At 41.8% G+C, this 12555-nt stretch overlaps 1 protein-coding gene across 3 annotated transcripts in view; it reads right to left on the bottom strand.

Annotated features, from left to right (window-relative positions):
• Window positions 1-273: 273 nt before the first annotated feature.
• Window positions 274-12555, bottom strand: part of LOC141131247 (uncharacterized protein HI_0077-like) — a 49693-nt gene continuing 37411 nt past the window's right edge. Inside the window, exons 9-12 of one of the 3 annotated variants that reach the window (XM_073618333.1) lie at window positions 10421-10499; window positions 9133-9286; window positions 3786-3890; window positions 274-631 (exon numbers count right to left, since the gene is read on the bottom strand). In XM_073618333.1, the coding sequence (XP_073474434.1) occupies window positions 560-631; window positions 3786-3890; window positions 9133-9286; window positions 10421-10499 (410 nt within the window). In that variant the 3' untranslated portion in view covers window positions 274-559. The remainder of the gene's footprint in view (window positions 632-3785; window positions 3891-9132; window positions 9287-10420; window positions 10500-12555) is intronic. The other 2 variants (XM_073618334.1, XM_073618336.1) reach the window with 2 other exon arrangements.

Here is a 12555-nt window from a genome sequence, read left to right as displayed (position 1 = left end):
GTATCTTTCTTATACAGGTTAATTGGCATAGGTATCAGGAGGGGGCAGTTTAAGATTAGTTATTCCACAGTTCCAACTTTAATTTCCAGTCCTTGTAAAATGATTGTGTTTAGAAACCTTGAGTGTCAGTCAATAATGGAAATACATTATGAATAAACTTCCCTTCCACCTGTTCAGATATTCTGATGATCATGTTCACAATACAATTTTCAGACATTTGTGTTCAAAAAGTTAAGTCTGTTTAATTAAAACAAAAAAAAAAAGAAGCAAAGATCTTATTTTATGGTTTAATAACATTTTTTAATTAAAATGCAGAATTCCTGTTTTATTGTGATTACATAAGAAGAATGACCAGACTAACCGAAGGCTCTTCTGTACTTAATAAATACATTGATTTTCTCTGTATAAAAACACCAGTGTTCGGTTATCTTGAATAGTGTTTGGCATTAATATTAGGTGTAGGCAGTAGTAAAAGTTGTAAGTCGCTCCCAATCCTACATTGTCCCGCAATGAGTCGTATTTAGTAGTATAGAAGTGATGAGCAGCAGTGATGTGATCCTTAAATAAGCGTAGGAGATTTTCCGAGAATAGCGGACTCCTCACTGGATGGTTTCACCAAAGGAAGATACCACTGGAAGAGAGAGGGGGGGGGGGGGGGGGAAACAAACAGAACATCAGATCACACAGAATAGAAGAGACAAAAATCTAAAGTGACTTTATAGAACCAAACATCAGTATGGTCTTCCTCTCTGTTTGGTATGACAGAATGATGTGGTCCAAGGCACCATAATGGCCTCCATCCCAAACTTGAGCAAAAAGAGAGAAGGTTTGGTCGGCGGGACTTTAAAGGAGGCCAATCACTATACAGAGTAAGCATGTGGGATATAAAACACAGTATTGCTTATATGGGTTCCGACAAAAAGTGCTCCCTGCTTGTCCATGTGTCTCTACCTCCGCTCCCATGCCAGACATTTCTAACAGCTCTGGTCCTCTGTTCACATCTATGCAGTTGACGTGAGTATTTATGGGGATGTCTATCCTGTCCCTTACACCCATTACTTATTCCTATTATTCAGCTACAATATACCATATGGTTATGTTTCTTTATAGATCACCATTGCATTCACCCCTGAAGAGTTGGTACACCAACGAAACGCGTCGGGCTTACATAGATGCATGATGTCCATACAGATGATGTGTTTTATATTGTTTTACTCTAGATTTTCCAGTACCTTCCAGTGGCCCATGTTGTGCAGGACTCGTCCTTACCCCATGATATGCCAAGTACCATGGCGTCAATATTTATATGTGGCTTTTAGCATGCCCTGCGTTCATGCGATTTTGTGTATGCTTCTTTTTCTGTGTCATTCAGTTTGCTGTACACGATCTCACAAGGTGTAATAAAATGTTCTTTGCTAAGACTGATTTTTGGTATACATCTCTCATTCACAGTCCCTAGAAACTCCCCCTTTTTCTTTTGTCGGAACCCATTTAAGCAATACTGTGTTTTATATCCCACATGCTTACTCTATATAGTGATTGGCCTCATTTAAAGTCCCGCCGACCAAAACCTTCTCTCTGTTTGGTATGGGATACATAAAGACTAAAGCAATAGGCATTTAAAGCACCAGGACAACATTTTTTTGTTTCCATGCAGGGATCTCCAAACTGCGGCCCTTCAGCTGTTGCGGAACTACACTTCCCATGAGGCATTGTAAAACTCTGACATTCACAGACATGACTGGGCATGATGGGAATTGTAGTTCCTGAACAACTGGAGGAGCATAGTTTGGAGACTCCTGGATAGAGAGAGTGGATTGAACCACTTGCCGACCGCACTATAGCCAAATGACAGATGCAGCGTGGTCGTCTAGTTCTGGGACGCCATGATATGATGACTTCCCGTTATAGCGCCCTCTGCTGGGACGGGGGCGGCGCGCTCTGGGATTATAGTGTCCTCCGGATGCTGCTGATCACAAATTGATTAAAAAGCCAATCAGCATCTCTTTATCACGTGTCCAATCACGGAGGTAAACAGGTGGCGGTTATCTACACTCCTTTCCTCGTGCTGACAGTGTGAGGAGAGGAGAAGAGAGCAGATAACCAGCTTCTCTAAAAGGGACATCTACACTGATAATCAGGGCACTTCTTCCTTTACTTGTGTTTTAGATTTGGTTTTCCTGGACCGAAGAGGGCAGCAAGGCATCCATGCATACTTTGGTGGTTCCAGTCATTGTTATCCATCAACAGCTCAGTGGAAGGTCCTAAATGCGAGATTCATCCTTTGTGGTTCTTTGTGGACTGGTCTGCCTAGAAGAGTTTCAGACCTGTAGTGTGGACTTCTGTTTTTTACATCTCATGTCATTGGTTACCAGGAAGCTGGCAGACTGGGTCCTACAACCAATGAAACTAATACACAATAGAACTACTTTTGTTATCAACCACTTGCCTACCGGGCACCTTCACCCTCTTCCTGCCCAGGCCAATTTTCAGCGCTATTAGATTTTCAATGACAATTGCGCGGTCATGCAACACTGTAACCAAACAACATTTTCCCCCCCACCAATAGAGCTTTCTTTTGGTGGTATTTAATCACTGCTGGGTTTTTTTTTTATTTTTTGCTAACAAAAAAAGATCAGAAATTTTGAAAAAAATACTTTCATAGTTTGTTATAAAATTTTGCAAACAAGTCATTTTTCCCCTTCACCGATTGGCACTGACAGGCAGCACTGATGGGCACTGGTAGACGGCACTAATAGGTGACACTGATGAGGCTCCACTGATAGGTGACACTGACGATTCAGAGGAGAACTGGGTGAAAGTGTTGTGGTCAGATGAGACCAAATTCAAGCTCTTTGGCATCAACTCAAATCGCCGTGTTTGGAGGAGGAGGAGAAATGCTGCCTATGACCCCAAGAACACCATCCCCACCATCAAACATGGAGGTGGAAACATTATACTTTGGGGGTGTTTTTCTGCTAAAGGGACAGGACAACTTCACCGCATCAAAGGGACGACGGATGGGGCCATGTACAGTCACATCTTGGGTGAGAACCTCCTTCCCTCAGCCAGAACATTGAAAATGGGTCATGGATGGCTCTTCCAGCATGACAATGACCCAAAACACACAGCCAAGACAACTAAAGAGTGCCTCAAGAAGAAGCACATTGAGGTCGTGGAGTGGCCTAGCCAGTCTCCAGACCTTAATCCCATAGAAAATATGTGGAGGGAGCTGAAGGTTCGAGTTACCAAACGTCAGCCTCGAAACCTTAATGACTTGGAGAGGATCTGCAAAGAGGAGTCAGAAAAAATCCCTCCTGAGAGGTGTGCAAACCTGGTGGCCAACTACAAGAAACGTCTCACCTCTGTGATTGCCAACAAGGGTTTTGCCACCATGGTTTGCGAAGGGCTCAAATACTTCTTTCACTCATTAAAATGCAAATCAATTTATAACTTTTTTCAAATGCGTTTTTCTGGATATTTTTGTTGTTATTCTGCCTCTCACTGTTGAAATAAACCGACCATTAATATTATAGACTGATCATTTCTTTGTCAACGGCCAAACGTACAAAATCAGCAAGGGGATCAAATACTTTTTTCCCCATCACTGTAATTACCTGAATCTATTTCCTAATCTAAAAGTGTCAGAACTCTAACCGTAACTGCTGCAAGGCTTTCATGAATTAGCAGCAGGACTTTTTAAAGGGAACATACCAACAAAAAAAGTGTCCCAAATGCTTTATTGAACCCCCTCCCCCCTCGTGTTCAGCATTGCAAAACATTACCTCCTCTGACATCCCAGCTGATTTCCTGCCCTCGGTGTTGAAGGGTGGTTTCAGGTAACCTCTGAAATAAAGTGGAACCAGTTCATGGAATGTGGATAAGCAGTCCTAAGTGAAGAGAAAGAAGGCACCAGAAATATTTATAACAGTAATTACAGCTTGTGGCTGAGCACAGGAGCTTTCATGTGTGTGTATTCATAGGTTATGTGATGCCAGGCAGGTTACATGTTGAGTTTTGGACAAGCGAGGAACGTGGGGCTGTACATCCCTGTTCTACCGCACACCATACGGGAGGTGATCAGAGACAATGGCTGGCAGAACTCACATACAATGATATCAGAGCAGCCAGCATAGGCGTGCGCACAGGGTGTGCCGGGTGTGCCCAGGCACACTCTAATCACCCCGTGCACATTAGTGTTATCGCTCTGTGTAGCAGCAGAAACAGGGGAAAGATCTCCCTCTTACAGTCTCTGCCATAAGAAAAGTGTTTATGCTCTTCTCTTTCACTGTGCCGGCAGGGAGATCAATGTGCCGGGGTCATATATATGTAGACACCCGCACACGCATGTGTGTTTGAGCTTAAGGGTGCACACCCTAATGCAATAGGCTGCGCACACCTATGGCAGCCAGCTATTGTACATGATCACCGCCACCGCAGTACAATGTCACCATAGTGACACTGCACTTGCTCTGACAATATGTATAAAAAGAATTAATATAAAATACATTTTTTATTTTTTACATATGGTCACCCGATCCGTGCAGTGTCACCATAGACAGGGAGGGTGATCAGAGATATATACAGTATCTCACAAAAGTCAGTACACCCCTCACATTTTTGTAAATATTTTATTCTATCTTTTCATGTGACAACACTGAAGAAATGACAAGCCCCACAAATTTACACTGTTATACAAGCTGTACACTCACTACTTTACATTGTAGACAAGTGTCATTTCTTCAGGGTTGTCACATGAAAAGATAGAAGAAAAGATTTACAAAAATGTGAGTGAGGGGTGTACTCACTTTTGTCAGATACTGTATATATTGTGGCAGAGCAGCCCGGCTGCACAAAATCACATACCTGTAGGTGATTTTGTACACGAGATCTGAGGCGCGCCGATCTTTCCAAGGAGAGGCAGATCGCCATTTTTTCACAGAGGAAAATGGAGATCTTATGTTTCTGCTAACCAGAAACTTTACAAAAATGTGAGGGGTGTACTCACTTTTGTGAGATACTGTATATGTATATATATATATATATATATATACACATATACACACACACACACTATCTCACAAAAGTGCATATATATATATATATATATATATATATATATATATATATATATATATATATATATATATATATATATATTTATTTTTTTTTTATTTTTTTTTTTACTTACACTCTGATTGCTTATACAGTGATCATCACTTTAGAAAGCAATCAGTAACACTGTTCAAAGGTTTCATTCATGAAACCTTTGCTTACTTCTGTGATTGGTCACAGCTATCAAATGGTACAGGGCCACTGTGATTGGCCCTGGTACCATGTGATCACTGTGACCAATTACAGAGATCACACAGTAGTAAGCATGGCATTGTGAATGACAACCTTACTACTACTGTAACTGATTGGTCACAGTGATCACATGGTACTAGGGTTGCTTGCAGAAGCCCGGTACCATAATCAGCTGTCTCCGGTGGACACACTGTGGGTCACAGATGGGGGGGGGGGGGTTCTGGGAGGACGTATGGGAACAAGAGGCCATCCTACATAAACGACCGGGTGGAAAATGCTTAGAAATGCTCCCTCCCAACACCTATGCTTACTAACCTGTGTAAGAAAGATGTATATATTTACCCATTTCAATGATGTTCCAGTCTGGTCATGTAATTGGCTCTCCTGTTCTCATGCAGTGGTACCCTCGGGGGACAGGATGGAGCGCCGACAACAGAATAGGCCATAGCAAGCCTATGGGTGACCTCACCACGCCAGGCTTTACCAGCTGTTGGCAAGCGCCCTCTCCCTCGTAGCCATCCTCTGGCTGATACAGGGGATCACATGACCAGACTGGAGCTGCCTGAAAATAGGTACCTTTTATGTATATTTCTTCTACAGGTCAAAAAAAGCACAGGTGTTGGGAGGGGAGAGGGAGCATTTTTAAGATTAGTTTGCGGTTTCCCGGGATTCTACTTTAATGTTTCAAAAAGTACTAAAGAGCCCATTTTCAAATAATAGACATGATTTAGACCCCATACACACTATTAGATTCTCTGCAGATTTTTGTCTTCAGATTTACCAAAACCATGTAGTGCAAGGGCCTGCCTGATTTCATAAAAATTGAAACTCTTAAGGTTGGACCTCATATTATATGGTTTTGGTAAATCTGAAGACAAAAATCTGCAGAAAATCTAATAGTGTGTATGGGGTCTTAGACAGTTATTGGTCAGAGCTGCCTGTCCTCATTATTCAGATTCAATGTGCCAGCAAAATGATCATGGCACAGAAAGAGTCCCAGGAGCAGGACATACTCCTATCACTTTATATTTACTATCTTAAAAGTATTAACAATAAATAACATCATGGAGGCATATATGAAGATAAAACTCAGATGTATGAATATTCACAATACTCCTAACCTTGTACTATTCACAAAAAAATATGTTCCACTTCTCCACACAGTTACTACTTGAATATGTTATGTGTGATTCTTGTCTGTGATGTAAATGCAGCCGTACTGCTTTTGGAAGCATCACTATGCAGAATCTATCTTGCATGTATGTACAGTGCCTTGAAAAAGTATTCACACCCCTTGACATTTTCCACATTTTGTCATGTTACAACCAAAAACATAAATGTATTTTATTGGGATTTTATGTGATAGACCAACACAAAGTGGCACATAATTGTGAAGTGGAAGGAAAATGATAAATAGTTTTCAAAATTGTTTTACAAATAAAAATGTGAAAAGTGTGGGGGGGTACATTTGTATGGCGCCCCCCGGAGTCAATACTTTGTAGAACCCCCTTTCACTGCAATTACAGCTGCAAGTCTTTTTGGGGATGTCTCTACCAGCTTTGCACATCTAGAGAGGACATTTTTGCCCATTCTTCTTTCTAAAATATCTCAAGCTCTGTCAGATTGTCTGTGAACAGCAATTTGCAAGTCTTGCCACAGATTCTCAATGTGATTTAGGCCTGGACTGTGACTGGGCCATTCTAACACATGAATATGCTTTGATCTAAACCATTCCATTGTAGCTCTGGCTGTATGTTTAGGGTCGTTGTCCTGCTGGAAGGTGAACCTCCGCCCCAGTCTCAAGTCTTTTGCACACTCGAATAGGTTTTCTTCTAAGATTGTCCTGTATTTGGCTCCATCCATCTTCCCATCAACTCTGACCAGCTTCCCTGTCCCTGCTGAAGAAAAGCATCCCCACAACATGATACTACCACCACCATGTTTCACAGTGGGGATGGTGTGTTCAGGGTGATGTGCAGTGTTAGTTTTCCACCACACACAGCGTGTGCTTTTAGGCCAAAAAGGTAAATTTTGGTCTCATCTAACCAGATCACCTTCTTCCACATGTTTGCTGTGTCCTCCACATGGCTTCTCACAAACTACAAACAGGACTTCTTATGACTTTCCTTTTGTCACTCTTCCATAAAGGGCAGATTTGTGGAGAGCACGACTAATAGTTGTCCTGTGGACAGATTCTCCCACCTGAGCTGTGGATCTCTGCAGCTCCTCCAGAGTTACCATGGGCCTCTTGGCTGCTTCTCTGATGAATGTTCTCCTTGCCCGGCCTGTCAGTTTAGGTGGACGGCCATATCTTGGTAGGTTTGCAGTAGTGCCATACTCTTTCCATTTTCACATGATAGATAGAACAGAGCTCCATGAGATGTTTAAAGCTTGGGATATTTTTTTATAGCCTAACCCTGCTTTAAACTTCTCCACAACTTTATCCCTGACCTGCCTGGTGTGTTCCTTGGCCTTCATGATGCTGTTTGTTCACTAAGGTTCTCCAACAAACCTCTGAGGGCTTCACAGAACAGCTGTATTTATACTGGGATTAAATTAGACACAGCTGGACTCTATTTACTAATTAGGTGACTTCTGAAGGCAATTGGTTCCACTAGATTTTAGTTAGTGGTGTCAGAGTAAAGGGGGCTGAATACAAATGCCCCCCACACTTTTCGCATATTTATTTGTAACAAATTTTGAAAACCATTTATCATTTTCCTTCCACTTCACAATTATGTGCCACTTTGTGTTGGTCTATCACATAAAATCCCAATAAAATACATTTACGTTTTTGGTTGTAACATGACAAAATGTGGAAAATTTCAAGGGGTATGAATACTTTTTCAAGGCACTGTATATACAAATGTGCCAAATCTTGGGCCACGCATAAACTTCAGCTTTAAAGTGATACTAAACACACACACACACTTTCAATTACATTCTTCCTTCTATTTCTGTATGAGGATGACGGCACTGTAATTATTTTAATAAAAAATAAAAACCATCTAAGAACCTTTTTATAATGGATATCCAGCTGTCACATGACCCAGCTCTCTCCCAACCTGTCTGCAGGGAAACATAAGCAGGAGGAGCTTCTAGTCCTCTGCTGCTGGTCACATGTTCAAAAAACAAAAAAAAACAGCCTTTGGAATACAGTGTAAAAATAAATAATTAATATCAATAAACTGTTTTAAATTGGCACACAAATCTATATTTGAAATAAAATTTGTATTTTGTGGAAATAACATGGTGTGGGCAGATTTCATCGTGTCACGCCCCTCCCGCCTGTGTTTTTGAATAAAAGAGAGGTGAAGCCTCCATCAATCTACATGTAATATCCCGCACCTTTGTGCTCATCAATGCCCATCAGTTCAGCCTATCGGTGCCCATCAGTGCCGCCTCATCAGCGCACATCAGTGGAGAAAGATTACTTAGTTACAAAATTTACTGACAGAAACTACGTAAAAAAATTTTTTAGTAAAAAATAAAAAACTCAGCAGTGATTTTGGTTTGGGTACAGTGTAGGATGACGGCGCAATTGTCATTCAAAGTGCGACAGCGCTGAAAGCTGAAAAATGGCCTGGGCAGGGAGGGGGTGTAAGTGCCCGGTAGGCAAGTGGTTAAGTATATTATTATATTGTGTAGGTAGAATATGTGAAATTCATATAGTGATGTGCAACAGGCAAATACATACATAAAACACAACATAACAAACACCTTTATAGGGAGATGAACACGGCCCATAATCCTAATGGCTGATGAATAGTTGGGAGGACAGCACCAGATTTTAGTGTTACTGAGACTGACTGGTTCATCACTTACCCGCTGCTCTTTGGCACAGATGTAAGTGAACCACTTCAGGCCAGCTGCCACGTGAGTGATCTCATCAGTGTAAATGACTTCCAGTACCCGGGCTGAGCTTTCATCCCCCTGAGCTGAGAATCGCTGTAATGTCTGCGGGTGGACATCCAGACCCCTAAAAACCACACAATTAATATTTCATTAATTACTGAGAACAGAACATGAGGCACACGGTAAAGCTGCAGAATGCCAACATATTCCACAATCACACTGAACTATTCACATTAGAGATACGCCTGATCTACACACCACGGGATGCAATCTGCGGACTCTGACAACTGTTTTACACAACAGATACGGATTGTGGGCCTTATACTACTGATAATATGTGCAACAGTCCCTATTTCATGGACCACACAGCAGAATATTACACATGCAGGTATGATTTGCAGTGTGGAAAGGTTTGTCTAAACTAGTTGTTCTCAAATCTTGAAATCCCCTGTTTTTGTGTGTTTGTTTGGCCCAGGTCTGGTCATCTTCACCTGTAACCAATTAAGGGGTTGATTTTTTAATGAAGTAATTTATGTCCTTCATACTTCACAAAGGCTGCTTCCCTTATATATATATACTTGTTTTTAATGTCATTTTTTTATGCTTTTGATGAAGGCCGAAACGCGTCAGTATTTTTTGGATGATGTTGTTGCTGTAATGCTCAAATAAATATTTTCTATGGAGAAGCTGTCGAGTTGCCGGCCTGTACTTTCTATGGATCTTTTGTAAGCTTAGCTAGAGCACCGACTACTCTACACACCAACTATACTATATAGCGGTAGAGCTTGGGTGAGTTTTTCTAGTGGTTCTCAAATACCCCCAATAGGCCATGTTTTGGGAACTTCCCTTAGATAAAATAACTCTTATCAATACCATGTTATTGATATTGATTTAAAGCAGATGTGCAGAGTAAAGGAAAACCTGAAAACCTTGACGACTGAGGTTGAGAACCACTGGTCTAAACCATAGGTGTCCAACCTGCGGAACTCCAGCTGTTGCGAAACTACATTACCCATGGGGCATTGCAAGGAAAGTCCCGTGTGGTAATGCAAGGCCAACAGTTACAAGCATGACTCCCAAAGGCAGAAGCATGATGGGATTTGTAGTTCCACAACAGCTGGAGGGCTGCAGGTTGAACACCCATGGTCTAAACCTAGGGGAGAACATACAGACTCCATGCAGATAGTGACCCTGGAAAAAAAATGAGGCTCAAGGCCCCAGAGTGTGTAGAACCAGACTGCATAGTGTACAATGTTACCTGGCTTCATGGACCATATGTACAATAGCCAGACGTCCAAGGAGGTCAAGAGCCGTGTCTGAAGCAGACTGCCACAATCCTGGAAGAAACATAAAATATGAAATCACAGGACCCTACTTTGCCAAAAATGCACATTGAGGTCTATATATATATATACACACAATTTGCTGGCATGACTCAAGCAGTCACACAACTGTCACAAATAATTTCCGTAATTGATGGAATATTTTTTCTTTACTTAGTATACTTAGTGTAGCTTCCGAAGATCGTCAGTTCCATCAAGTGGCATGATTGGGGTATTTCAGAAAAATATTGCATTATGGCCACTAGAGGGATTCCATGAGATGTGGCTTACTGACCTCTCATTTAATGGCACCTTCATAGTGCTAGGGCTAAAGCTACTTGGCAAAGCCAAGTAAGGGTAGACTTTAGGGGGGGCGGATTGTGGCCAGTTGGGGTAGCAAATGTTCTGTGCCCAGCATCAGTGAGAATAAACATGGCTGCAGGGTTGGTGGTCAGAAGGAGGAGTAGTGCCCCATCATTGGCATCAGTTTAACCAATAGTGCCCCATAGTACTTCTTGCCCTCATGTCTCTGTATGTTTTTTTTATGTACATGTCCGTGTGGGTAAATATTGGAATAATAATTATATACCAATAGTCAATTTTAATTTTTTACATGGAAATGTTTTAGATCTGATGGTATTTAGTATACAGTGGGGACGGAAAGTATTCAGACCCCCTTACATTTTTCACTCTTTGTTATATTGCAGCCATTTGCTAAAATCATTTAAGTTAATTTTTTCCTCATTAATGTACACACAGCACCCCATATTGACAGAAAAACACAGAATTGTTGACATTTTTGCAGATTTATTAAAAAAGAAAAACTGAAGTATCACATGGTCCTAAGTATTCAGACCCTTTGCTGTGACACTCATATATATAACTCAGGTGCTGTCCATTTCTTCTGATCATCCTTGAGATGGTTCTACACCTTCATTTGAGTCCAGCTCTGTTTGATTATACTGATTGGACTTGATTAGGAAAGCCACACACCTGTCTATATAAGACCTTACAGCTCACAGTGCATGTCAGAGCAAATGAGAATCATGAGGTTAAAGGAACTGCCTGAAGAGCTCAGAGACAGAATTGTGGCAAGGCACAGATCTGGCCAAGGTTACAAAGAAATTTCTGCTGCACTTAAGGTTCCTAAGAGCACAGTGGCCTCCATAATCCTTAAATGGAAGACGTTTGGGACGACCAGATCCCTTCCTAGAGCTGGCCATCCGGCCAAACTGAGCTATCGGGGGAGAAGAGCCTTGGTGAGAGAGGTAAAGAAGAACCCAAAGATCACTGTGGCTGACCTCCAGAGATGCAGTCGGGAGATGGAAGAAAGTTGTAGAAAGTCAACCATCACTGCAGCTCTCCACCAGTTGGGGCTTTATGGCAGAGTGGCCCGACGGAAGCCTCTCCTCAGTGCAAGACACATGAAAGTCTGCATGGAGTTTGCTAAAAAACACCTGAAGGACTCCAAGATGGTGAGAAATAAGATTCTTTGGTCTGATGAGACCAAGATAAAACTTTTTGGCCTTAATTCTAAGCAGTATGTGTGGAGAAAACCAAGCACTGCTCATCACCTGTCCAATACAGTCCCAACAGTGAAGCATGGTGGTGGCAGCATCATGCTGTGGGGGGTGTTTTTCAGCTGCAGGGCCAGGAGGACTGGTTTCAATCGAGGGAAAGATGAATGCGGCCAAGGGATACAGGGATATCCTGGACGAAAACCTTCTCCAGAGTGCTCAGGACCTCAGACTGGGCCGAAGGTTTACCTTCCAACAAGACAATGACCCTAAGCACACAGCTAAAATAACAAAGGAGTGGCTTCACAACCATTCCGTGGCTGTCCACCGTTTACCATCCAACCTGACAGAACTGGAGAGGATCTGCAAGGAGGAATGGCAGAGGATCCCCAAATCCAGGTGTGAAAAATTTGTTGCATCTTTCCCAAAAAGACTCATGGCTGTATTAGATCAAAAGGGGGCTTCTACTAAATACTGAGCAAAGGATCTGAATACTTAGGACCATGTGATATTTCAGTTTTTCTTTTTTAATAAATCTTCAAAAATGTCAACAA

This window comes from Aquarana catesbeiana, linkage group LG03, assembly GCF_042186555.1.
Source record: "Aquarana catesbeiana isolate 2022-GZ linkage group LG03, ASM4218655v1, whole genome shotgun sequence".
Lineage (NCBI taxonomy): Eukaryota > Metazoa > Chordata > Amphibia > Anura > Ranidae > Aquarana > Aquarana catesbeiana.
This window is presented reverse-complemented; position numbering and strand designations above follow the sequence as displayed.